General features: G+C 44.9%; 1 protein-coding gene across 1 annotated transcript in view; it reads left to right on the forward strand.

Moving 5' to 3' along the window:
• Positions 1-26,950, forward strand: part of LOC109292754 (centrosome-associated protein 350-like) — a 53,266-nt gene extending 26,316 nt beyond the window's left edge. Inside the window, exons 12-28 of the mRNA XM_019510313.1 lie at positions 4,858-4,955; positions 5,683-5,793; positions 6,260-6,378; positions 6,812-6,936; positions 7,780-7,910; positions 8,056-8,243; positions 9,333-9,420; positions 10,187-10,333; positions 10,971-11,143; positions 15,571-15,752; positions 17,253-17,365; positions 17,581-17,749; positions 19,485-22,432; positions 23,821-24,162; positions 24,763-24,906; positions 25,431-25,556; positions 26,168-26,950. Of these exons, the coding sequence (XP_019365858.1) occupies positions 4,858-4,955; positions 5,683-5,793; positions 6,260-6,378; positions 6,812-6,936; positions 7,780-7,910; positions 8,056-8,243; positions 9,333-9,420; positions 10,187-10,333; positions 10,971-11,143; positions 15,571-15,752; positions 17,253-17,365; positions 17,581-17,749; positions 19,485-22,432; positions 23,821-24,162; positions 24,763-24,906; positions 25,431-25,556; positions 26,168-26,323 (5,360 nt within the window). The 3' untranslated portion in view covers positions 26,324-26,950. The remainder of the gene's footprint in view (positions 1-4,857; positions 4,956-5,682; positions 5,794-6,259; positions 6,379-6,811; positions 6,937-7,779; positions 7,911-8,055; positions 8,244-9,332; positions 9,421-10,186; positions 10,334-10,970; positions 11,144-15,570; positions 15,753-17,252; positions 17,366-17,580; positions 17,750-19,484; positions 22,433-23,820; positions 24,163-24,762; positions 24,907-25,430; positions 25,557-26,167) is intronic.
• Positions 26,951-27,416: the final 466 nt, after the last annotated feature.

The raw sequence follows: 27,416 nt of genomic DNA on the forward strand, positions 1-27,416 counted from the left end.
GGGGGGGGGGTTTGGGGGGGGGGGGGGGGGGGGGGGTTAATATGTAAGTCACCCATGAGCCACATTTTGCCTTGATATTTAAGGAAACATCTGCCAGATTCTGATTGCCTTGGATCCATACACTGCATCTCTCTCCCCCCATCCATCACTCCCCACTGAAGCAACAGCCCCTTTTGGTAGGACCAGGGCTGCATTTTCCCTCTTCCCGCTAGCCCTGCATCTCGGGGAGAACTCCCCATCAGCCAAAATGAATCGTGTCTATAGAAGAAGGTTTTGCACAGAAAATGTTTATAACATTCCTCAAGTTCATTTGGGGTCACATTTTGCTTCTATTAAAGAAAAAAAACAAACCCAAATCACTAAGTTTTCAAGCGTAGGGGGACTAGGATTTCACTTTAAACCCGTGGTCCTCCAAGACTGATGTGTATAAGGGAGATGGTGAAGTACATTTGAACACCCATGAAGACCCCATGCACTGCATGGACTGGGTACACCTGAAACTATAACTGTATGGGTTTAAAAACAGAAGTCAGTACAGCCCCTAGCAGGCATGCATTTATACAAGTCAATATATCATCATCATCTCCTCCTAGGTGCCTAAATCCCTTTTGAAAAAAAAGGGGACTTGTACTTCAGAATATTTTACTCCAACACCCAAACCTACCACCCTCACACTCAAGTGGCATCTTTCTAAATTAAAAGGACTTGCGAAGGGTTTTTAAACCCGAAAGCTTGCTATAATTTCCACCCCTCACCCCCAACTATTTAATTTGGTCTAATAAAAGATATCAGATTCATCCAAAGAACCTTGTCTGCCTAGGTCCCGAGACCAACACGGCTACAACTTGCACCCCTGGTTAAGATCTTGCCAGGCATGGTTCTTTGGGTAGATGTGATATCTTTTATTAGACCAACTGAGTAGTTGGAAAAAAAAGTTCTTAGCAAGACCTTGGTTAAGCTCTTGCCAGCTCAGTAAACGTTTGCCACGGCACACTGCCTTTTTTCATGGACTAGAAGGGTATTTGGGTTTTTCTACAGTGAAAGACAGTGGGGTTTAATTTGTGATTCTGTGCTAAGTATTACAGTAGAATTAGGAATGAAAGTGAAATGCAATCCAACCCCCTTTAGAAATACAATAATTTAAATTAGAAAAGTGCTAGTAAAGACATAAGAAGGCAAGGTTCTTTGGGTAGATGTGATCTCTTTTATTTACCAACTAAATCGTTGGAAAAAAGTTCTTTGCAAGCTTTTGGCACCAACACCCTTTGCGCCCAAGAGCTTGCAAAGAACTTTTTTCCAGCTATGTAGTTGGTTTAATAAAGGAGATCACATTTACCCAAAAGAACCTGGTCTGCCGATGTCCTTGAACCAACACGGCTACAACCTGCACCCCAGGAAAGAGGGATGCCGCATTTCCACCTGTAGCCGCTCTGCATAATCCTTTGCAGCACTAGAGGGTGCTACCCTCTTGTTTGTAGAAGAAAGAGAAATAAGCAAGTTCGTAGCCTCAGGATGGTAACGACACTGCTTCGATTAATTGTTCTCAGATGTAAAGCTTTAAGAACAGACTCCCTAGTGTTGCATTTCAGGTGCTACAGTAGAAACAGGAGCAGAGGCAGCTTGTGTTTGACAAGGACTTGCAGATAGGAGCTTGGCAAGGTAACAACCAAATTCTGTTTGGTTTTCCAAAAGGCCAGGCGTCATTGCTTTTTGCCATGAGAGCCTTTCCCTGCGGTGGTCTTTCCCTTACACCTGTAGTGCCCAGAGGAGGGGGGCAGCTGCGAAGCTCCAGGGACTAGGCAAGAAGCCAGGACGGGCCAATAAAAGACATTGCCAAACAAAAAGTGTAGCTGGCAGAGGTGTTGCGCATGCTTTTGGGCACTAAATGCCCTTCCTCAGGTCTGGGAAAAATAGCAGTGGAGCTCATCTGAGGAGAGAGAGAAGTCACAGGTTTACTTTGTATTTAGTTTACCAGTCCACAATACTGACTTGTACCCCCTCCATCCATGGCTCTGGGCCGGTTAGCTTGTGGCAAGTGTGTGTTGTCACTGTGCAACTACCACACATCATAGAAAGTAAGGGCTGGAAGGGACCCTGGGAGGTCACATCTAGTCCAACCCCCTGCTCAAAGCAGGACCAGCCCCAACTACATCATCCCAGACAAGGCTTTGTCTACCTGGGTCTTAAACACCTCCAAGGATGGAGAGCCCACCACCTCTCTGGGGTGCCTTTTCCAATGCTTCACCTCCCTCCTAGTGAGAAGGTTTTTCCTAATATCCAAACAAAAATCTCCCGTGCTGCGACTCAAGCCCATTGCTCTGTTATCTGCTGCCTAGGCATGTCAGCTGCAGACCCGAGCGCGATGCAGGGTTGCCTGAGGAGAGCCACATCCAACCTGTCAACTGACCTTGGATCAGCCGCGTGTGTCAAGGGATTTAGACACAAGCATACGAAATTCAAGGGGACAGAAAGAGTGGGCAAAGCAAATCCCAGCATTCAGCAGCCAGACACTGCGAAGACAAGGGGAGAAAATATTCAGAACCGCCTGGATGCCAGCAAGAGAGGAAAAAAAAGAAATGGCCCGTCTCATGAATTATTCCAGTTTTGCTCTTTACCTGAAGTTTAACATCAAGGGAGGAAGCCTAGCAGGATTGTTGCCTTCAAGTTGCACTTACACACATTTAAAGTTGCAAGTGTGTATCTTTGTAATAATTGGGTTGGACTGATTGCTGACACTGGCAGAAAATAGGAAGGCTGCCCTTGACTACGGCACCCGTAAGTGCTTCTGTCTAACTTCAAGCGATTAGAAAAATGAGACTTTTAGCCCAGCTTCTTTAATTATATGTAGCAAGGATTCTATAGGGCTGTGCTGAGATTTTGCAGGGGCAGCGGAAAGTGATTTAATAAATAGCCGTGGCATGCTGTTTTAATAGGAAACCATACTGGATTGTGTGCATCTAGAGAGGCGGTAAAATGCCATTTATCAGAATAGAAAGGAGGACGTGAAACGTAACCACTCAAGTGGCATTCTGAATGCAGGGCGCTTTGATGCCAAGGGTACAGTCAGGCAATAGCCACAGCTGGGAGAACAAGAGGATGCTGGAGAAGTAGGATTCATTTAAATGGGGTTCTGCTTGCTGTCACTCCTGGCGTACGAAGGGTTTTAGGTGCATTTGCAGTATTTTCATGGGCAATTTGCTCGCTGGGCACATATTCACCCTTCCATACACAGACTCAGGCCCTGGGCTAAGCCTGCCACAAAAAAACACTTCCATGCACACGGTCTGCCAAGATGTTCCTGAAACTGTTTGAAGACAGGAGGTGCAGAGCCCAGGCAACACTGTCACTCGCTTTGGTGGAACAGCTTTGGTCCCAGGGACGAACATGACCCTCACCTTCAACTTATGTTCAAGAGAAATGAAAGAGGATGCTGCCAACATCTCCAGTACCGGAGGGAAAGTACGAATTGATGCTTCCGACGTGTACAAGTTTGGAGGCATCCCCGGAGACTGCCACCCGGTTGCATCCTGGAGGATCTCCCTACCGATACCCGATCAGTGCATCAGCAAACAAAGGAGTCTTCATCCTGTCAAAGACTGACTATGGAGAATCAGTACTGGGATTTGCAAAAGTTGAGACCCAAACCCCTCTGCATATCTGGGAGACGTGGATGTAGATCCAGATTGTACCTGGAGTTTGCAGGCAGGCCTGTTTCTATTGGCAAGGGACAAGGACCCACTTCTGACCTTTGTTTCTAGCAATGACGCAGCTCAAGGTAAACACCTGACCTGCTTGAATAGGCAGATCCATCCACCTGAGCGTTTTAAATAGCCCAGAGCTTATTGCTGGCAAACATTACCTCACTGATACAACAACAGACAGAAACCCTGGATTAGGTAGTAGCAGCAAGAGGCACACCTAGAACAAGAACAGGTTTTCCCTGCTCAGAAGTGAAAGCATCAGTTCAAGGCCAGTACAAGGTTTCTCTCCTGTGACCCCATGGAGGAGTCTCAGTGGTCCACACAGAGAGGTGTGGGCAATGGGGGAGCAGACACTGTGCAGATAGAGCCTGGCAACTGCTGAACAAGGTTGGAAAGTTTTATTCTCTTATGTCCTCGGTGGGTCTGATCCGCTAGGCACAGCCCAAAGAGAACGGGACTACAGACACTTGGTAGTTCTACTTTTTCCCCCATCCACACGTCACATATGTTAGTGCTGAAAGGGAAGAGCAAACCCCCTTGTTGTTCCTTGTGGTGGAGACACCCTTTCCCCCCTGTGCACGTACAGCGCCTAGCACACCGCAGGGGCTGTCAGGTTTCATGCAACAGAACATCAGCCTAAACCCTGATCTAGCAAACTGGCCCTTTTCAGCGCAGCACTACAGCAGCATGTCGGCGTGAGGATGGGGTCTGCCTCATGCTGCAAGGCACTGCGGACGTGCACACATCCAGCTGTGCACCTTTTGGCTAAATAAAGCTGCTCCAGCACCTGCAGTTGCCTAAGGACACTCTGCACACACCCACCTCACTTCTTGTGGGCCTGAGCTGGGGAAAGGAAGCTCATCAGTACGGTGCGCAGAGGAGTTGGAGGGCAAGGGGTCCCCTGGTGCGTCCTAGAGATTTCTTGACAAGCGCTGCATCCTGGAGGCACAGCTAAGAGATGTGTACCTCTGAGTACAGGCTTCTCCACCGTTACCTTCCCTTTGACTGGCTCTGAAAGTGTTGGCTTCTTTTTTTTTTTCCCCTCCTCCAGTCGGTTCCTTATTAAAGATGCAGAAATCAGTCTCCGAAATCCTTCAGAATGGAGCCTTGACCAAAAATGGTGACTGATGCCATCTCTCTGTTCTTGCTTTCCTAGGAAGAGGTGAGCCTGCCTGCAGAGATGCAGAAGAGGGATATAGGAGCCATCTCGAGAGCATAAAGCAAGCGTCTCATGTCTTGGCTCTCAAGCTGCAGGTACAGCATGCACCCGACGTACATGAAAGCTTATGTCTAGCTCCTCTGTATGAATTAGAGTCAGGTAGGCCAGGCATGCTTGCACGTGGCCTCTGTTTTTGCACTGCTGTCACAGATTGGCTCCTAATGACATCTCTACCCTAAGCAGCTGCCATTTGCAAAGGGATTTGTAGCCCAGCAGGCCAGGCAGAATAGCCCCTACGGAGCATGAGGTTTTCTGCAGCAAAAGGCAGCGCCCTGCCCTGCTGCTACTGGAACCAGTGCAAGCACTGGTGCCGACTTCAGAGCAAGCAGGATCACTCCTGGAAACAAGCACGCCATATCTGCATTTCCTTTGGTTTCAGAGTCTGCGGTAGGGTGTTCCCAAGGGCCAAATCCAAAGAAATTAAGGTGCCAAGTCTCCGACTTGAGAAATATATTTCTGGACCTGGCCCAAAGTCCCTTAAGTACCCAAGTCCCATAGTCAGTGGGACTGAGGCTCTGGAATTGCTTTCAGGCTTTTGAAAGGGTTAAATCAGGCATCTCTCTGTAGCACTTCTCAGCATATCCTCTGTGAGCTGGTGAGTGAGTGTCAGAGGTATCATTTCCCATTTCCCCCCCAAGTTCATTCCTGTGGCGAGAGTCTCCTTGATGCCATCCTCTCGAGTTAGCTAGATGCCAGCCTGATGAGAAATGAAGCTTGCTACCTTCAGTCGAAAACCTTTCAAATCCTGTTTCCCAAACCCAGGCCCATCAGCTCCAGCAGGAAAGGCAGCTGGCAGTCCTTAGCGAAAAGGCCAAGCTGGAAGCCCAAGAGAGCCAGAGGTCTTTGGATGAGTTGCTCAAGCACCACGTAGAGGTAAGAGTCAATGGTCCAAGCAGCAGGACAGACTGAGCCGTCACCTCCGAGTTGTGCCAGCTCCTTTCTGTCTTGCTCACCTAAACCTCGCTTTGAGGGTCCATTCTTGGGATGATACTTTAGGAAACTTTCTCATGGCAGCTCAGATGAAGGAGAAGCTTCCCATAGGCTGGGAGATGGACTAGAGGGGAAGCTCAGTGCAAAGAGATGCATCCTCTCCCGCAGGAAAGCAGCTCCTGATAGCTCCAAGCTTTGCCTCTCGTTATACCTCTCCTCCTTACACACACCACCGTTACCTCATTGCACCTAGCTCGTTCTTTAGTATCACCCATTAAGAATCAGAAGCGTGTAAAAGGTACTAGAAAAAACAAGATCTATCCCAAGAGAGCTACATAAAGACTCAGAGCTATCACCTTTAGGACAGCTCACCCGTTGCTATTAGAGAGCATCGATTCTGGTTTTGCAGGGACTGGATAGCGCCAGAGCTGACTCTGCCGTCAGATCAAGATTCGAACTTGCCAAGCGAGAGCCAAGACGGTGTCGACTTGAAGATGATCCCAGAAGAGAGAACGCAGCTGCAGCCAGGTACGGTAGGCAGCACCCGACAGGACACGCAGCCGTGTCAGCCCACTACCTGTTTAAGACAGGATTAAAAGGGGAAAAATAGGCCTGTGCAAGACAGTGACACAGGAGCACATTTCTGTGACCCCAAGGAAATATCCACTGTAAGGAAGGTGGCTCGCACAGCAGCTGCCCTGGACACAATGTTGTGTCCCACCTTTTCGCAGTTTCCCCCTCTGCACTAAACTGTCCCTCAACCCATTATGCTACGAAATGACTGTTCACATGCACAAAGTCCACCACCGAACAGGAGTTAGTGACAATATTTTGAGAGGTCTTGAGCTCTGCTAGTGAGGCGTGCTCTCGAACACCGAGGTATTGGTGCCGTTACTGCACTGTGCAGCGACTATTGCAAATCATCACATCAACTTGCATTTGTCTTCTTCCCCACTCCCAGTACCCCGGGGGGGCATTCACCAAGGCCTTCTGTGCAGAGGGCAGAGACGGATGGCAATACCCAACCAACCACAAAAAGAAGAGCCCCTGGGGAAGCCAACCTAGATTTCTCCACCCACCGACCAGGTAACTATCTCACTGGGCGATTGGCGGCCACAGGATAAAGTGGCAGGTCCTGCCGCATACGTGGAGAGAGGTGCAGCATTTGGGGGTTGCAGCTATCAGCCCCGATTGCAGCAAACCTTTCACTGTGCTCAGAACATTTGCCCGAGGAGGATCCATATCAACACATATATATAATGCCAAAGCAACATCTTTGCCTTTCTTATCAAACCACATCCCTCAGATAGCTGGGATTAATGACACCCGGCACCTATTCGTGGGCTCCACAGGTCAGCACAAGATGGAAGACATACCTGGTTTCCATTCACTATTGGACATTTCATGATTTAGGCCCATTAAGGGAGAGAGGTGACATCTGACTCCAGATAAAACTACTCAACAACCGACTTCATGCATCAGGCCTATAGAGTCAGCTCGCTAGGGGAGCAGAACATCTCTCAGTCCGGTCTCTACAGGCCAGACTGAGCATGGGCATCATTGTTATGCATCATATAACACATGATCTCCACAGGCAAGTAAAAAACAAAAAACCTGCTTTCTTAAACATACAGCAGTACTTCCTGCTGGAACAGCCATTAAGGCCCAGGAGTGAGCCACACTTCCAACCCTGCACTTGCGTTGTCTGCAGTACTAGCACAGATGCCAATTCATATGCCCCACAGTGGGAGCATATTAGAAAAAGTCAGGGTTTTTTTAAAACTTCAATCTTTTTGCCCATGCTATGAAGTTTAGAGGCAAGAGGCATTACTTTTCTGCCTCCCCAAGCAATCCCAGCGTTAAGAAATACTGTACTTACAAGGACTTTAACGTGGTCTTTTTTTCCTCTTTTCGAACGCCTCTCTGCAGAGCGTGGGGACTCCTCTCAGGTACATCCATCCTTGAATCCCTTGTCAGCTCTCATAAGTCTGCCCAAGAGCAAGACACGTGCAGCAGATGATTCAGGAGACAGCAGCGAGCAGACGGACTCCATCAGCCAGGTACCAGGCTTCAGAGCTCCTCTCCCTTCGGCCTGCATCCAGCGATTCCCGTTTCGTTCGTGCCTGTAATTGCAATGCCAGCCTTGCAAGGCACCCGTGAGGTTTCTCACGTAACCTCTCCCTCCACCCTCTGCTTCTCCTTCAGTGGAGCGAAGTGAGCCAGTTCTATGGAGGCTCCAGCACCTTTTCCCAGTTTGGCTTGGCCATGGCTGAGCAGTACCTGCGTGAAGAAGAGCTGCGAGCCCGGCACCAGGCTGCTCTCCTCCGACTGCGAGACGAAGCCCTGCAGGAGAAAGCCAGGGCTGAACTGGCCTGGCTGCAGTATCAGGAGTGGTAAGGTGGATTTATTCATGCAATGCCTGCGTCAGCACATGGCATCTAACAGCAGCCAACTGCTCGGAGCAAGGCAGCCTCCTCGCTGGGTGGACTTTCCATGCCCCTCGTGGGAGGGCATATTACGTCACAGAAATAAATTTGACTTCAGACCCAAACTGCGGTACAAAAGGCCTCCCCTCAGCTTTTAGGGACTCCAAATTTAGTCCAGCTAGTAACAGGCAAGTCCAAGGCACAGTTTTCCCTAAGCACACGCTGCTCCCACCTCCATTACCTCCCTTAGGGCTGCAGCCAGGCAATCAGCAAACCCCCCACACCTGAGCCAGCCCCTCTCCGGCAGGGCAGACAGGTGGACCCGCTCCTCTAATGAGAGTAAGAGACTCAACTCTTTTTTTTTTTGTGCGAGCCATTATTCAGAGTCAGATCAGGGATGCGAGGGGAAAGTGATGCAGCTTCTTCTACTAGCTGCCTTTTGGGGTGAAATGTAAATGAGGTTCAAATTCACTCAACTTTGCAAACCGAGTGAATTGGCTTCTGAAGGAAACTACCCTGGGGTTTTGCACCACGGTTGTGAGACAGCCTGGCTCAGTCTTGGAAAAGGCTAACCATGGCTTGGGCACTCCTGTGCTCTTACAGGATCTCCAGGTAGGGAGCCGTCACTGGTACAAGTCTGCACAGGGTCTGCTTGCGGCTTAAAAGGTTCAGGGATTGTGGCAAAAAGCAAAATACCCAGTGGTGCCTCAGGCTTGGTTTTTGGGAGAGTGCATAGCTCAAGGGCTGGGGAAGGTATAGTAATACGTCTTTTTGGTTTCAATGGTTGCTGTGAATCCAGGCTGGTAACCTCCGGGGAGTGTCATTATCTGGTGGTCTCTGTGAAATAAGTGGTTGGGTTTCTCTCAGATTGCATCAGCAGTAAGGGCCGTCAGCTCCATGGTACCTTGCTTCTCTTCCAGCATATAGATAAAGCGGCCAGGTTTGCAAATTGCTTCATCCTGCAGTTCTAGCTGCTTTTGACAACTTCCATAAGTTTGATTCGCACATGCACGCCTTCTCTCCTGCTAAAGACTGCCATCTCTATCTGGCTTTCAGCTGCTTGGATAACCTGCGAGACGCTCGGGAAATGACTGCCATAGCTGAGCAGCAACGGGAAATCCTGACCAAGCTAAAACAAGAGCAGGTAATACCCCTGTCGTTACATGTTCCAGCTTTCTCCTTGGGAAAATCCAGGGAAGATGGGACACCGAGAGCACATGAGAGCCTTTTGGGCAGCAGAAAAGATTTACTAGTGTTATTGCATGGCTATTATAAAACACGTCATGTTTTATACATCAGACAAGCTACTTCTGTGCCAGGGACTGCGCTCTATAAATCTGAAGGAGACAAGAAGCACAATTTCTTTCTGCCACTTTCTTGTTACTGCAATTTTCTTTGCTTGGCATTAAACAGCAGATTGCACAGCATGTCTGTGCCTCCATGGCTGGAATACAGTTAGCTGGCTCAATAGCTGGTGGGCAAGGGGTCCGCTTTTCCTAAGACTGTCAGGAAAGGAAGTGTGAAACAACAGCACAGACCTAGGAGCAAGGCGACGTATTTTCTGGGCCTGACTCTGCCCCAGCCTCCTCTCCTTGCAGAGCTCCAGGACGTGTGTTTTTTATACAGCGTGCAGAGAAATCGGTGTGAGGTGCTGAGGGACCTGTGCATCCACTAGCCGTCTGGTCCAGCCTGCACCAAAGAGGAGCCCTCCTAATACTTAAACCTCTGATACCTCTGACTCGTGATACTTAAACCTTAACAACATGACAGCTTTGAGGAGCGGTGTGCCCAAAGACTTGTTGCCGCCTGTTAATAAATACACTTCTACCTCGATCTGCAGGTCTCTCTCCTACTTGTGCTTGCACATTAACTGTCGTTTACTTGCCAGCCTTCCTTTCTTCACTCTGCAGGCGGAAATCCTGCACCTCCGAAATATCTATAGAGCAGCCCATCGGGAGAGGAAGCTCTTATTAAAGCAGCAGAGAGACATCTTGCTGATGCAGAAGTCAACAGCACAACTCCAGCAAGAGCTGCATAGCTTGGCTGGGCAGCAACAGGTTAATAGAACCCTATAAAAGGGTAATGTTTGGGGATGACAATAAGCCCCGACATCTGGTGTAGATTTGAATGCGTTATATGCTGAGCAATGGAAGATGAGCTTGGTATTATTTTGAGATTGCTGATTATAACACTAGTGCCAGTCTGCCAGGCAAAATCTGGCACTGGGTACATGCCCAGGACATGTTGCATTCCCTTACGGGGAGCTCTGTGGTGCACAGAGGGTGTACGCCCTTGCATTGGTCCCTGAAATCCTTTCTTCTGCCTACTGCAGGTAGAAAGGTCCTTGTCCACCTCCAGAGGAAGGTTTCGGCATTTAGGACTCGCTCATGTCAGTCCAATGCAAGACAAAGCCCTGCTTTTAGTGCAGCAAATCCAGACTTGCCCTAGTGCTCCAGAAATGTAAAAATTGGTCCCTCGCACCTGTTTTAAGGATGCTGTTATCAAAGGCATCGAGCACTGGCCTCCTGCTGCTCCCGTTCAAGTCAGTGGGAGCTCATGGGTTGGTTTTTTAGCCTGTAAGGGTTGGAGCTAGAAGCTGCAGCTGTTCCTTGAAATGGAAAATGACTGAAACTAGAACTGACACCAGTTGATGAAGCCCAGGTAAACCGTCATGCCTTCCCCTGTTCCCCTTAGTTTATAAAGAGTCTGGCAGATGTCAAAGAAGCAATAAAGAAGGCTGGGAAGATTTCCAGTCCAACAGCACCCTCCGCCTTGGCAGAATCAACAGCACAGACCTCAAAAAGGCCTGGCATGTCGAGAAACAGTCGTGCCCAGAAGAGGAATAAACAAAGTGGGCCATGTCAGGGGTAAGTAATATCTTTTTACAACTGGTTTTACTGGTTACAGGTCAAATCAGCCCAGTGAAAAATATGAGGACCCTCCTATCCCAGACGGCAGGCTGTTCCTTCAGGTGAGATGCAGTGACTCCAGAGTAAGGGATATAGTGACAAGCCTCGGCAACCTGACATGGTTTGGCATGTGGTGCGCCAAGACCGTTGCTTTATCGTGATGACCCCTCTAGCCTCATTGATTCTTCTGTCTAAGATTGTAAACTCTCCAGGATTGAGATCAGATTTTTGTTATGTGCATGTCTAGCACCTAGTCCGGTGCCAAAATACAAGGGACAGACTATTCCTGAGTCTGTTCACGCTGTCTAAGCATCCACATGGCAGCTGCCGAACTCTCAAAGTGCAATATTTGGGCTGGAGTCATCCTTTGTTGGCTGCACGATGCTGCTCAGGTATTGGGAAAAGATGTCTCTGCTACATTATTAAGGACACTTTATGGTTCTCACCTATTTTTTTTTTTTTTTTCATGGCGTTGGATCATTGAATGTGTGGTGCTGATGGGCGGATTTTGTAGTCCTCTCTCACACTGCACGGCATTTGCTCATCTGAGTAGTAGAATAAAGTCAATAGAACTACTTATAGGGCAATTGCTACTCGCAGGGGGCGGGTGAAGGAAAATCTGACCTGGACCAGCTCTTCTTTAGAGCTGTGAAATTTCCATCCTGTGAGAGAGTCCAGTATTTTGATATCTGTTTTCTTGCTGAAAGGAGATAAAAGTCAAAATATCAAATAAGTTCATGGAACAACAATTTGTGGGGGGTGGGGAGAACTGGATTCCAGAAGGTTGATGTTTTCAATTTTTATGTTTTACAATGAAACTCTGTCTGTCTTTCTCCGAAATGTTGTCAAATGTTTGTTAGAAGCCCAATTTTTTTTTTTTGCAAAGTTGCCCATTTGAGAGCGAATTAGAGATGGAAATTGGGATATTTCTCAGTAACAAAAGTTGATGAAATCTGATATTTGGGGGCGGGGGGAAATAGTTGAAGATGAAATGCATCAACCAGCTCTCTGAAGCCACAAGGGAAATTCTGGCTGATATAGGTGGAAGGTACTGTTTTAGCTCAAAAATATCTCCAATTATAATAGAACATGCTAAATCTGAGCCTTAATCCTAAAATCTAGGGAAAAAATAAATATACCCAACCCTGCATTCTGGATTTATCATTTTAACTTGGGCTATTCTGTTTCATACAAAGAGAAGCCTTACTAATCTGCTGTCATAAGCTTATTACCATACCCAGCAAGGAGCAGGAAGACTTGCTCTGAGTAATGAACTATTTAATTCTATGTACCATAGGTAGAAAAAACAGTTTAAAAATTCCCAAAGTCTTCAACTGGAAGCAGCATGACACCCTTATTGGCATATGGCACTTCAGTGTTGTCCAAACATTTTAATAAAGATGTAATGAATTTATACATAAGCAGTATGAAAGACTGCATAATACAAAATGCAAGTCGGACTGAAATGAAATGAAGCCAAAACAAGACACGAGCTGTTTTGATTTCAGCTTGTGTCAAAGTTTGTTTTTTTTTCCATAGAGGCATCCATGTGAGCGTTCAGGATTTCAACAACAGAGTATTTTTCTTACACAAAACTTTTCCATTCAAGCAGACTGGGTTCTAAAAATATTCAGTTTCAACCTTGAGACCATGAAATTAGAAAATGCCAGCCCAGCCCTGGTGTACTTTTTGCCTTCCAAAAATGTCTCTTTCTATTTCTTTCTTGATTCTTGCTACCTTTTCCCATATTTTTGTGGTTAATATTTAGTGCTCTAATAATTCCATTTAATCCTAAATAGTTGCAAAAGATGTCCAACAACTACTGGTAATCATTTGCATTTTTAACGATACCTTTCAGCTAAGGAGCTCGGAACCCTTTGCAAATATTAATTAATTGAGCCTCTTAAATCTCCTATGAAATGCAGATGGACCTATTGATTTAGGGTGTCAGCTTGTGGTCTGTGCACTGCTTGGGTCCCATTTAGCCCCTCAGAGAAGGTGATGTTTACTACAGGCCTTGTATGGGCTTTGTCTAGGGGTTAGCTTTGCCCTTAAACTGAAGCACGGATAGGTGGTGTCCAGGGCCTGCAGCCGGATAAAAGAATCCTGGAGTCCAGGCACCCGGGGGAAACCCTGATGCTCCTGAAGCTAGGCTTTCATGCACAACCTCTTTCTCTAAGGGCTCCAAGGGATGAGCATCTGCAGCTTCCAATGACTCCAGAGTGAGTAACGGGTGCTCCGGACTTGGACCACGAGACCCCAAGGTGCAGCAACGGTATTTCACATGAGCCCTCTGAACAGCCGTCTCCCAAAGCAGCCTCAGGCGAATGCACACACATCTACCAGTTTGCTCTAGAAAAAAAAAATAGGTGCCATTAAATCTATATAAATCGAATGCGTAGATGAATAAGAGCCCTTCACATCTAGTTATCTGGGCCCTGCACAGCAGGTGGGTGAGTCGGTGCTGTGCATTTACTTAGCTCCCCATAGGGAAAGGCTTTCAAATAAATCTCGGCATGAAGCTGATCTATAATTCATGTTGCTATTGATTACAAGTCACAGGAATCTTGAAAAAGGTTTCTTGGCTGCACTTTCATTTCTTGTTACTGGCGAGTTTGCTACCGGTGGAACAGTGACTATGAACCCGAGTCTCTAGCAGACCGGGGGCCTTGTGGAGCTCGAAATGTTCCTAAACTGTGACTCCAGCTTTCTTGTGCATAGATGTGTCTCCCATGTGAGAGCGCAGAATGGTAACTGTGCTCTCTGTTCACCAGTGCAGGTATGTTCATATTTTATACTGATTAGGAACAAGTATTGAAAGCAGCGGGCTCCGGGCTGCAGTGGGGGAGACCGCTTGAGCAACACTTTAGAAAAAGCAATAAGGCGTTATTACTGTGACGAGCAGATGGCGACACTTGGAGGTTACTGCTGCTTTTGGGCTATTTGGCTCCGACCTGGATGCTGCGTTTCACTCCTTCCAGAGAGGAGCCTGCAGTGTTTGACTGCATAAGCTGGCTGCTTCCAGCCTTGCAGTCCTGTCTGTGTGCGTGCATGCGTGCTAGGCAGTTGCAAAAGCCTGGCAAGCTTTGCTCATTCACAAAGAATACAAGTTTTCCTTCAAGCCGTCCCTGCGTTCGTATCCAGCAGGGGCACCCCAGTTTAAAGGGAAAACGTTACTGGCCGGGGAAATCCTGGACTATTCTTGTAGCATTCCCCATAAGACTTCGGGCCTCATCCAAAGCTTGTTGCAGTTGATGGAAAGACTCCTGTTGACTTGCATGGGATTTAGAGCAGAAGCTACACGTATTCTTAAGTAGAGCAGCAGATACTTCTTTACATTTATGCAAATCTATATGTGTTCCTAATGATGACTAATTTTCTTAATTTACCTACAGAAGCATACCACTAAGCTTTAATGACTCGAACACCATGCTTTAGGGGGTTGATCGTGATTACAAAACGAAATAGTTTAAAATTAATGAAAACATTATTATTTAAGCATAATATATTATGAAACGAGTAACGCTAGCAAATGAATGTATTTATTTATTTTTTTTAAGCCTTGGTGATTCTATGCTTGCTTGAAAGTATTTTGTTCAAACTAAATATTTTCCTGAAGCCCTATGATGGTGGATTAACTCTTAGAAGCAAAGATATTGTTCGTTTTGCCTAGTTGGATAATGGTATTACAGGTGTTTTGATTCCCCCCCCCGCCCCCACTACAACATACGACTAATGCGCATCACTGCTGTGGGCTGGATTGAATCGGCTTGCTCTGCTCAGCTGCGTAGCATAGAGCCAATATTGCTGGAAAAACTCCTTTCATTTCAGTGGTAGGGCCTCATGCCTTTGGAGTAGTTATGACAAGTATTTCTCAGTGTGCAGCTGAAATCAGCCATGGGATCCAGCATGTGAAGAGGTCCCAGATTTGTAGATGATATCTTATTGCATGTGAAAAAAATCTAAATATCTGCTGAAATTGTTGCAGACTAAGAGCAGCATGCCAGCATCTGAGCTGGAAATTCAGCCTTCTAGTTTCCTTTCATGGATGCTGTCAATCTGTCTAGTCTCCTGCTGTATCTACAGGTGTTGGGTCAGGCATTTCAACACTGTGAAGCCCAGCAGCACCGTAGGAGACAAAGGGAAAACCCATCCTTGCCACCTATCTTCAGAGTGGAAAAAAATTAATGAACCACAAGGAAAACTTTTCTTACTTCACAGTTTTGCAGCTTTGCAAACATGCATGCTTGAGCACTCTCCAGCCCCTAAGAAAGACTTCCAGCAGCCTTTGATTCATACCTTTATTGACTTCCCTGGGTTAGTCGTGATTAATCGGCAAACACAAACACCACCTCAAATCATTAATTGCTTGTCTAATTTTATAGCCACCATATTGAGAGAGAGAGAACTTCACTAGGATACAGGAATCAAGCTGAGGAGCCCCAGAGGTGGCAACGGACATTTGGTGCAGATCCCAAGGCGCCTGGAAAAGGAGTTAAGAAATCATGCGATGCAGTGAATCAAACCATAGGCCCAGTCTTAATGGATGAAGACCTTAAAGATGCAGGTATTCAATTAAAAGTCCCGAGTGCCCGAACCACCCAAATAAATCACTTTGCAAGTTCATGGTCACTCAGATCATAAGTAGTAAGCAGGTGAAAAGCTGAAAGTTCAGCCCCTCTCTATAGCAGCTGAAATTATCTTCTTCTTTTTTTTTAAGGGGCCTCATATTTGTCCTAATATAAAACATTTCCACTGGACTCGGTGGATTAGGTTTTCTCTTTCCTGGGAGACCTTGCCATGTTAATTCACACCAGGTCAAGTTTCTGTAATGGGTTTCTATGCAGGGTAGGCAGGAAACTTCACCCACTGCAGTGTGGTGTCACTTCTATAAAACACTTGGCTGGGATGATCATTTGGTGCTCTGCTTCCAAGGGCAAGAAACAACCCAGCCGGGTGCCTTGCAAGCTATAAAACTGCAGCACAATGCCGGCGGGTATTCACGCTGCCATCAGGAGAGAGGCGATGCATTTTCCACGCCGGCTGGCTGATTTACTGGATACAGAATATAGGTCCATAATGCTGGGAGGGCGGACAGTCGAGAAGGCTGTCCAGAAACTCTGTTAAAAGATGCTGTTCTTTCCTAGTGCCTCCCACCTCTTGCAGGCCCTCTGCTGAATGCAACACAAATGAAATCCAGACCACAGTGCAGTCAACAGAAAAGTTTTCACTGGCCTTAGGAATGCGCCCATGAAGTGTAAATCAGTGGGGCTTAGGCTGGATTTGTGGGGGATGTAGGGTGTTTTTTCTGCCTGCTGCATGGGGGTCAGCATTCCCTGAAAATGAACAGCAGGTTTTATATAACTTGGCTGGGTATGCTTTCAAAGGATATGGAGAGATATATATACACATTATATCTCCATATCCTTTTCAAGTGTACTTCCCTTGGGAAATCTTTGCCCTGAACCTGCCTTGCCCTTTGATTGTTTAAACAATAGACAATGAAAGCATACGATGTTGACAAAGCTGCCTCTAAATATTGGTATAAATCATCATCCAGCTCGGAGTTCCACGCTGTCTCCTCCACGAAAGTGCGATCAGTATGTTTGCACACACCGTCACAAGGGCTCCTTCGGATACCAGCAAAGATTTGCATAAGTACTTTTCTGGATGTGACACAAATAGTACTGTTGAAATACAGTTTTGGTTACGTGGCTTTTGTGCTCCATTTCCAGGCAAACACTGAGAGAGGGTCTTGTCTGAACCCCTGAAAGGAGGGAATTAGCTTGGTGAGTGCTGTTACAGCACATTTAACAAAATGGTTAGTAGGAAAAATAGCTGTGTGTTATCTAGGTGAAGAAGACTATCGTAGCTCTGTTTTGTTTTGTGGTGTCTGCTGAGTCAAGGAAAACTTGGGGCAAAATGAGAAAAACAATAAAAGAAAAAATGTACTCGTATGGGAAATAGAGAGAACTTGCATTGAGCAACACAAATGCTTAAAGCATACATTTGCTTATTCATGCATGCAAATACAGCACTGTAAGCCAATAAACTTCATGTCTTTCAGAGCCGGGTGATAGGAGTCAGGTTCTCTTACATCTAGAAGATGGAGATTCAGCTGAAATGGATAAAGCTACATTCATTCCTGGGCCAGGAGGAGACGAACGCTATGAGTTTCTCGTAAGAAGAACCCTCTTTGAAATCCTGTGTCTGTCTAATGCAACGTGGCCATGTCAATAATTCTGCGCCTCTGGGTAAAAGCGCTCTGTGAGACGCTGCGTGCCAGATCACTGCCTGGATGTTAACTGTCCTTGCCCAGGCTACCAACTGCTACATGTCTTTTTCTCCCTCTCCTTTAAATTACTGACTCTGCCTCTTGAACATTTATATTCTAGGAATCCAATCCGGAGGAAAAGGAGCATATTTCAAATGCAGGACTTGACCCTAAAGACAATAAAGCTATTAATTCACACGACAGTGAGTTTACAATGAACGGTTTGGGGATGCTTTCCACTTTGTGTAACTTATGCCTTGCTCGAGTAGAAAATTCTCTTCAAGAAACAGGTAAATCATATTTAATGCTATTATGTCCAATCTGTTTCAACCGCTTCAATCAAACTTTAATACAGACAGAAAGAGAGACAGTCTTCTCATTTATTACCCAAGTGTCTTGCTCACTATACCTAATGTATAAATCACCTTCAGGCAAGATGTTGGAGATCCGTCTAAGGTTTATTATGAGATATGATTATGCTCCTTCCTCGGAACAAAATCATAACTTATTCTGATTGTGTCATTAACAATTTACTTGCTTTTGAGGTATCTTTTGAAATAATTTAAGGGTTTTCATTTTAAAAGAACATAGATCAGTTGAAGATAGACTTCGACAGGACGTGCTGGAGTTATTTTTGTTTCCTGTTTTATCTTCAGTTCATATTTCTGGTCCCCAGTACAGCTTGTAACAAGTGAAACCGGCTTTTTATATATGAGCCAGTTCCATCATTTATATAGTTCTGGGAACACATAGTCTCTGCATTGCAAATATTTGTATGTGGTGGCAACTGTTCTCATTTGCAGCATTTTTACTAATGAAAGACCTTTATAGCATAGAATCCAGCCAGGTACCAGCTGCGGGGAGGCTCTATACATTTATGCAGTAATCACTGATCTTTGAGAACAGGGATCCCAATGGCAGAGGCCTGCTATGGGCTGCAGTTCAGCAATGTTCTCAAGAATATGCCTAACTTTCGAACATGTGGCTAGTCATTTATATATATAAAATAAATAAATAAAATATCAGCAGAGTTTTGCTATTGATTAAAGTAATACTGGTTCCATTGCAAGTCAAGCCCCTTGCTCAGGATACAAATGAGGACAGGAGAATGTTTCATAATCTGGGGGGTTAGTGCACATGTTCTTTCCTTAAAAATCATGCCCAGTACTAGTGCGCACATGTGCACGTGCACACACAGACACACGTGTGTGTAAATTGTATTCTGCTAGCTGGTACTCAGAGCAACAAAAAAAAATGTTTGCTGGCACTAGTCAAAACGCCAGACTAAACCTCTCAGAAGAACTTTGTACTCTCTTATGCTACTTAAAATGGTGCTGTTAACAAAATAAACAGAGCCTTATACTTCCTGTTTATAGCCCCATTCTCTGCGTATTGCAGGTGTCACACTGTACAAGGTAAATGATTTGAGCAACAAAGCTTTTTAGTTTGTGTAGTGAGCTTGCCATCTGAGTCGTGTCTTTTTTTGTGGCCAGTCCACTAAGAGGATAACAGCTTTCTACTCCTAGCAGACGATTACAGTCCTCCTTTAGCTCAAATAAGAGGTCTGTGTTTTATGCTGAAGATTTCTGGATTTAAACCCTTCTGATTTACTTAAACTGGTGATTATTTTACTTTCTTGCTTTGAGATGATATCAAAATTTGCAAAAAATAAAATTGATATAGTTCTTCCTCCAACTGCCCAGTTCATGCGGGTGACTTTGGAATGAAAATACGGCCAAGACCCGGAGGTGTTGCATAAGTAGGAAAGTACTGTACTCTCTTTATGAGACGTGAAGAGGATGGTACCAGGAGGTTGAGCAGCCTTGCTTTCTAGCTTACAGGTGGTTATTGCAAACAATAGCTTGAAAAAGAAAAGAAAAGTTTCCAGCAGTTGTCTTCACAGGCAGGATCAAATTAAATAAGAAAGCAAAAGCCCTGGGATTTAAGAACTGCAGGATCTAAAGAGTTAATTACCGGGGGATAAAATCAAGCTAAATTATGTTCATGACTTGCTGACTTTTGCAGATGTTCCAGTCATCAAAGAAGAAAAAAAGGACGTGTTTGCAGCACGTGAGGAAACTCCTGCCGGTGAAGGGGAGGGGTGGGCTGAGCCTTTCTGTGACAGTCCTCATAATCTCCTCGGCGAAGGGAAGGGTTTGAAATCGTGTTCAGAGAGACTAGGCTCTGCTGCCTCATCCACTAAATCGCAGGACTCATCTCAAAGTGGCAAGAGTAACAAATCCTGCCATTCCCTCCCAGAGTTTCAGAAAGTATCCGCTGTTCGGATCAACATTTCTGAAAGCTTTGCTTCAGCGTCTGAGTTTGGAGCTGAGGATGGACAGGACACCGATGTCAGCATCCCTGAGGAGTTTGCCATGCAAGACGACGAGGATGTTGACGTGTTTTCCAACCCTTCGACCAAGATGCGCGCAGTGCTAGGTGACGGAAATGAATTATTATCCGATGACAAATGTGATGAACAAGTGCTCCCTGATGAGACTTTGCTGCTTTTTCATGGCTCTGGGAAATATCTTGGAGTTGTTCCAGGATGTGACCGTATTCACAAATCACATCCCGACACCCCCTTGAACAATGGAAATTCACAGCCAAGCATCTCAAAGACAGAAGAGCCATTTCCCCTCTGGTCTGATGACCTTGCCATTCGGAAATGCAGACCACATATGGACACCTCGACTCCATCGTCCTACTCCGAAAACTGCAATTTAAACAAGGTCTCCACTCCAGGAAAATCTGAGCAGGACCCAGATTCATTTAACTCCTTGTTGCACAGCAATGCCGTTTGGGGGGTAAGGAAGAGCTTTGGACTGCAGGGCTCCAGCTCCACAACCATCCAAGTGGAAAAAGATGGCAGAGATGATGATTTATCTGTTGATCAGAGTAAGACGGAGCTCTTAAGGTGCCATGAAATAGGTTCCTCGAAACATCTCAGCGAGGTTGCTGTTGGTAAGAGGGTATCACTTCCACCTAAAAAATCGATAACAGATGATGAAAGGTCCTCACTTCCTATAGCATCCCCTGTAGTCTCCAGAGACTCAGCAGTTTTGGAAGGTGAAGCTATTGATGCAGAACTTTTAGGTGACCGACCTGTATCCAGCAACCCAACTGAAACTGCATCTGCACGCACCCGTGCTGAAGAGGTCCCTGTGGAAGCTGCAGTCAGGTTGTCTGATGCTGAAACATTGCAAAGGGCAAGTGTGGAAAATCAGAAAAGCCCAGCAACAGGAAGTCAGACCCCCAAACCCGCACTGTCTTCTGTCTCCTCCAACCAGCAGTCATCTCGAGCTACGCGCTGTCATTCTGAGTGCAAAGATGATGTGACATTTGTCAGTGATGATGAGGTTCTGCCTCCAATTGATGAAGACACCCTGTCAGAAATCCTCTCTCCGGTTGATGAAGTGCTGTCCTATGGAAGTATTGACTTGCCATCATCCAATAAAAAGGATTTCTCATTTCAGAGTCACGATTTACCCGCACCTCCCATAGATGTGGGTGGGATAAAAAGTGACAGTGTTAGCTTCAGCACAGAAGACTTCCCTTCCCCACCAGAACAACTGCAACTCTCGGAGACTAGAGATAATACAGATGCAGATGTGTCAGTAATACAGGATCAGTTATGCTCGCTGCCTGATGAAGAAGTGCGCCCACCATCTCCAGAGTTAGGTGGTGATGTTTCAGTTCAGGATAGAAAATGTTTAGGACTTTCTTGGGGTAAAGAAAACGCTTCAGATAGAAGGGAGGAGTTATTGGAACAGGCAGGAGGAGAAAACAAGAGCGTGCTGCAGCAGTCGGGTTTATCATTGGTATCCAATCCTATTTTGTCAAGTCACGTCAATAAAAGCACTGAATGCTTAAAGAAGCCAAGCAAACCTTTCTTAACACTAGCCACAGCTCAAGAGGAGGCCGATGACCCATTATTATCATTTGAAGTTGGAAACAGAGTATTAGTAAAGTATGCCCAGCCAGGCACTTTGATGTTCAAAGGATATACCAACTTTGATAAAGGTTATTGGGCTGGTGTGGCACTTGACAAACCTGAAGGTGACCACGATGGAACTTACAGAGGAGTGAAATATTTTGCGTGCGCTAAAGGTTGTGGTGTATTTGTCAGACCTGACCAAATTTCACATCTCTTGGAAGATAGTGAATGTAGTTGTGATTACACTGGGGATGAAGATTCATTCTCTGATAGCGATGCTCCATCCAAAGGGGCCAGTCATTCTGCAGACAATGACCAAAAGAGGACAGGATATATGGAAGAGGAATTGGAAGATGTTTGCAGTACAGAAGGTCCAGCATCAAAAGAAAACAAGTCTAGATCACACACGTCCTCCTCATCAGTAATAAATCATGAGTCTCTTAGCTGGAAGAACAGTGAATTCACCCTTCAAACTTGTTCAGCAGGTTTTGAATCTGATAAGGAAACAACAGAACAAATGGAAATAAAACAGACCTTTGCAGATGTGCTTCCAGTGAGAAATAAGGACAGCCTCACAGGGCAAGCTGGCTTCAGCAGAAATATTAGCTGCTTACTGCAGGATCAAGAGAAAAATAAACGGGCTGATTATATCTCTAGTGAACTCACTACAAAACTTCTGCTTGACACTTCAATTGCATTCTCTGCAACAGCTGAACACAAATATAAAAGTGTCTGTGAAAGAAAAATAAGAAAAGATGGCTTTGAAAAAGTAGACAGTGGGAAAAGGTTGCTTTTTAAGAAGAATCACACTGATAGCTTATCTGAACAATCAGCTGCAGTTTCTGATATCTTATTGTGCAACTTTGATATGCTTAATAGTCACGGCCCTCGCACAGCACAAACCATAGTAGAAAAAATTATAACTAAATTTGTAGATGATGCCCTGAAAGAATATAGGAAGATTAAAAGGAAACAAGGAGGAAAAGCAGATGAGCTATGTCACGGATCTGCTGAGACCGCTCAAGCCACATTGCCAGTAAGTATATGAAGTCAAGAAGCTATGGCTGTATCTGCTGAAGACTTGAACCTCCATTTGGGCCCATGCAGAGGGATAGGAGTGTTGGTCCAATAGCTTTTTATCATCAATGAGTTCTGCAATGTCAAGAGAAATATCATTTGAACACCAAAATACCTTTTGGGACTATGCAAAGGAGTTACGTTCCTGTCTTTATTCCATATCTCTGACAGATAGCTCTGTCCGTGTGAGGATAATCCAGAGTGGGAACTAAAAGTTGGGGACACACTTGCTGCCATTCTAGCATGCATTATCCTTACCCTAATCCAACCCAGAATAACTCTAGCCTATGAAGACTGCACCTGCAGTTTCCCAGGTGTATGTGTGCAGGGGATGTTCATGGGGCTGAGAGCAAAGCTGGTCCCGAGTACTTCACACAAAACCTTTTCACCCAAGGCCATTCTATCCAGCCTGCAGGGCCCCTAAAATTTTTTTAAAATTAATATTAATCTGCCTTAGGCTGCCTGTCGTGCAGATCCTCAATGGCTTGGCAAAACTCAGTAAGTGGCCCTGTGCCCGAAATAATTGCCTACCCCTGCTCTAGAGCCCTCCAGCCAGACGGCATCCAAGTTGCAAATCCCACCGATTGATTTTTGGTCTGGTCTGGAGGCTGGGGAGTTGTGGGAGCTCCTGCTTTCAGCCCATCAGCAATCCAGTAGGCTAGCTACCGCAGAGCTAGTACTTCCAGGACCCTATCTCTTGTTCAGCTCAGCTGGGAGTCCTTGCTCAGCCAGGCACTTCAATTTATGATTCTCATTTATTTTGACAAGGTCATTTCCATCACTGCTGTTGCTGGGCAATCAGCACACTAAAAAGAATCAAATCGGGCTCATTCAGCAGGTGCAAGGGCTTCCAGGTTCTCCAGATCTGCAGCTACCGGGTGGGAGAGGAGGCGGCAACCAGGGCTGGACCTGATGATCTCGAGGGGTCCCGTCCAACCCCTAACCTCTGTGAATTCTGGATAACATGTTTCAGTTCAGAAACGCCACATTTTGGGTGTTTTGCAAAACTAAATAACTTGGGGTTTGAATCCTGAAAAAAAAAAGAGAGAGAGAGAGAGAGTTGTATTGGCTTTTTCTTCCAATTCAGAACAAAAGCTTCTAAAATCTTAAATCATCTCACAGCACTGAAATTTGATTGCTCGAAGTAGCTCAACTGAAGAGCAGTAAAACTTAATGTATTGGGGGCATATTAACCTGATTCTCTTTGAGGGCCACTTATATATGAATCTGGTTTCTAACTGGTATGTGGCATCTTGAAATGTCTCTCTCTAAATATGTGTAAATCCAGTACCTCTGAAAGAGATGCATGGGAGCGTAATGCAGCTTTTCTTTTTTTTTTCACTCAAGTTCCTTATAAAAATCCTTGATGCTGGTGTTTTTGGAAGTGTGGAAGGCTTGGATCAGCTCATTTCTGTCCAACCTACCCAGGAGCTAAAACTTCAGAGACAAAACCTGTACGGATTAGATCAGTGGCATTCTGCTCCTTGGAAGAAGACAGTGGAGGTTCCTCTGCTGGTCCCACATAACAGGTCCTATGTTAAGACACTTTCGGCACGTGCTGTAGAGGAATTATGGACTCTTGAAAACATATATACAAACTGCAAGAGGATCAATGTGCCAAAGGCTTTTAAAGATCATGACATCTCAGATGATGATTTGGAAGCAGAAAGCAAAAGGATATATAATCAGGTATTTTAAAAGGGTTACCTGCTGTTCTCTTTCTTTTTCTTTCCCCATAGTCTTTTTTTAAAGTTACACATGTAATTTAAGTTGATTTAAAATATACTGACTTTAGTAAAGAGATATTCAAAATGAATATAGAAAAAAGCAATGTGACCGGATTGTTTCTACTAAGCTACTGTGAAATAAAGTATACTGAGGATATACAGTGTTTTGATGCAGCCATGCTGTTAATATGCACCAACTGCCCCAGTAAACACTAACTGGGAAAGCTGGTGCATACAAAACCAGCATTTCTTTTCACTCCTTGTTCATTATTGAGGAATAGCAGCAGTACATGAAGCACTTGTGCAACCACAGCAGATCCTTGGATGCTACTGTACTGAAAGTGGCCAGTGTTTGGAGTCTCATGCTCTTAGGCTATGGCCACTAGAGAGGAGCATAATCACAGTTACTATATAGAAATGTGAACAGTGTGGGGAAACCTTGTGCTAGGACCCGAACTTCCCTGGCTGTTACTCCACCCCATTTCACCAGCTCTAAAATGACTTTTGAAAAAGTATCAAGGTGAGATTCCATTAATTTTGTTGTGTTTCTTCATTGTTGCAGATTATATTTGACTTGACTCGGGAGCTGTTGCAAGAAGAATATGCAGTAGCAGGGAATTCAAACACTTGTCCGTGGCTCAAAGAAAACCTGGGTTCCCGTTGCTCCAGACGTCTTCAGAGGAAGCCAGATGTCAATGAAGTCAAGGTGTATATCCTGGCAAGTTAAAGTGTATGAAAGTCCATATAGATCTGGCCGTGCAATGGGTAAAATGGTTAAGAAACATGCAGCAGCTAGGGCAATTATGGTGCAACTCAGGTGGTGATAAAAGGGGATGGTCATTCTATAATAGATGCATGAAAATGGGGTGAGATTGATTAGTTAATATAAAAATTTCCAACAGCACATAGCATTCTAAACTTTGCAATTATGAAGAATTAACCTGCAGACACGTGCTATAGCCTGGAGATGCTTTTATGTTAAAAGGAATACAGTTTGGGCCTCCAAATCTCCGAGTCAGCTTCCAAAACATCAGGTTTTAAAAATGCAGTATTTACTGTTTATAATCTTGAAGCAAAACTCAGAATTCATCCTGTCCCATGTAAAACCCCTGACATTTCCGTATTCAAATCTGGACTTCAGTTCTGGAACCCACATCTCGCACTTGCACCTTTCATAATGGCAGATCTATGATGCAGAGAAATACAGATTAGTCTCTTTTATTTTTCAAGTCTATTATTCAGGGAGAAATTATAAAGATAATGAACTTTGAGAAGAATGACTTGGAGATGAAGAGGAAACTCCTTAATATGACAAAGTATGGAAACTGTAAAAGGGACAGAGTGGACTTGATTCTGGTAAGCAGACACTGCTGGGGAAGAGTTTTTTTTTTTTACTAGAGTTAAGAAAATCAGTAAGACTTGTATGCTTGCAATGAAACCATCTTTACTTAAAATAACTTACTGGTTCATAAAAAGTTATAATATCCCTGTCTTTACATTTATTATCACTCTTATTACTAGTATTATTATTATAAGAGCAGTACTAATACTAGTTGATTATTATTACTATCATTACTGTTATGTCAAAGGTTTTAAAGAAACTCAAGTGTCTGAAGGGCTTGAATGCTCTAGTGGTTGATGTCAGTAGGAAATGACAGTAATCAAAACATAGTTTGGGGGCTTAAATTATTAATTATGCTGACTCCACCTATAAAGCTGAACAAAATAAAATAAGCATGCTCCTATAAGGTGCTGAGTGTCTGGCTCCCAGCCAACCAAGTACTTAAGCCTGCATTTAGCTTGAACCATGTGATTTCTCCTATTCATTTCAACAGAACAACCTCCATGCTTGAAGTAAAGCATGTATTTGGTGCTCTGCTGAATGAAGACCCAACTGCTCAGACACTTGGCAGGACCGAGCCCTTATGCTCAATGCAGACAACATTCCTGTCTATGTTACGTTTTAGATCCAGGAACTCCACAAAGAAGAATCTCAGTGGATTTACTACGACGATGATGAATTGACTGTGAAGAGGAGACTAAGTGATGACATTTTTGACAACTTGATCCTTGATACAGTCCGAGTTCTTAATGAGATCTACCTAAGAAGAACTTGTGATTAGGAGTTTTGCTTAGCAGCCTGCGAGGGCGGAGGCTTAAAATGCTCTGATCTGAGGGCAAAAAGACCCACAACCATGCACTGATGAATTTTCATTCTGAAAGGTGAACCTAAGCTCAGGGTGCTGCTGGTCTAAGTTACAGATTTTTATGCGCTATGAGAACAGAGCAAACAAGTGACTTGAGGATGAAAAAAATCAACTAAAAAGTTGCAGCGATCCCACGTGAGCTTAAAACTTAGGGCTCTTCTCAGACGGGTGTCACACAATCTAAATTCTCCTCTAGTGACTAAAGTTTTACTCTGGTTTTTATTTATCTGTACTTTGATGGAGTCAGCACTTTATTCGCATATGCATTTTTAATAGCACAATCGGTGTTAAAAAATTGCCTATTACTAACCTATAAATTATATATAAACAAGGTTCAAAAACAATTTATCTGCAAATAAACTTATTCTTTGTTGTTGCATTTAGATTGGGCACGATGCCTTGTGAATTGTACATTAAAAGCTTTGCAAAATGGAGAACAAATATATGTGCCTATGTTTATAATATACACTGTGCATATGTAATAATACTCACAGGTATTTAAGTTGCTGCCGCTCTTGGGATCAGCTTCCTTGGGAGAAGGGAGTGTATAGCATGCACTATTGGAATGTAGCTCCTTACGTTCCCCTCTAAGAGTTAAATCACATCTGGAAACTTATGAGTTTGTTTTGGCCTCTCTGTTAATGGGCCTGGTTCTTTAGCTCGGGCAGTGTTTTTTAGGTCCAGAGATTCCTACACTTGACCATGGGAAACAGGTAGCACTTGATTCCCAAGGATGACATCCTACCCACAAAACAGCCACCTGCATTACTTAAGCCCTGCACGTGTGCTGTGTGTGTGCAAACTAGGTGCAGCACAGAGGTTCAGGGTACCTGCAAATCCCTTCTATGGTGGGTAAAGGGTCTTCCTGGTGACCCTGCATAGACTGGTGGGAAGGCCAGTTTCACTTCATACTTCCCACTCTTGTACCATGCGCTTGCCCCCAGAAACCTTGGCCTTCAATGTCCCTTCTGAGATTTTGCTTTCTATTTAGCTTATGCCCCACTAACTA

This window comes from Gavialis gangeticus, unplaced genomic scaffold, assembly GCF_001723915.1.
Source record: "Gavialis gangeticus isolate Ggan-Ray unplaced genomic scaffold, GavGan_comp1, whole genome shotgun sequence".
Classification (NCBI taxonomy): domain Eukaryota; kingdom Metazoa; phylum Chordata; order Crocodylia; family Gavialidae; genus Gavialis; species Gavialis gangeticus.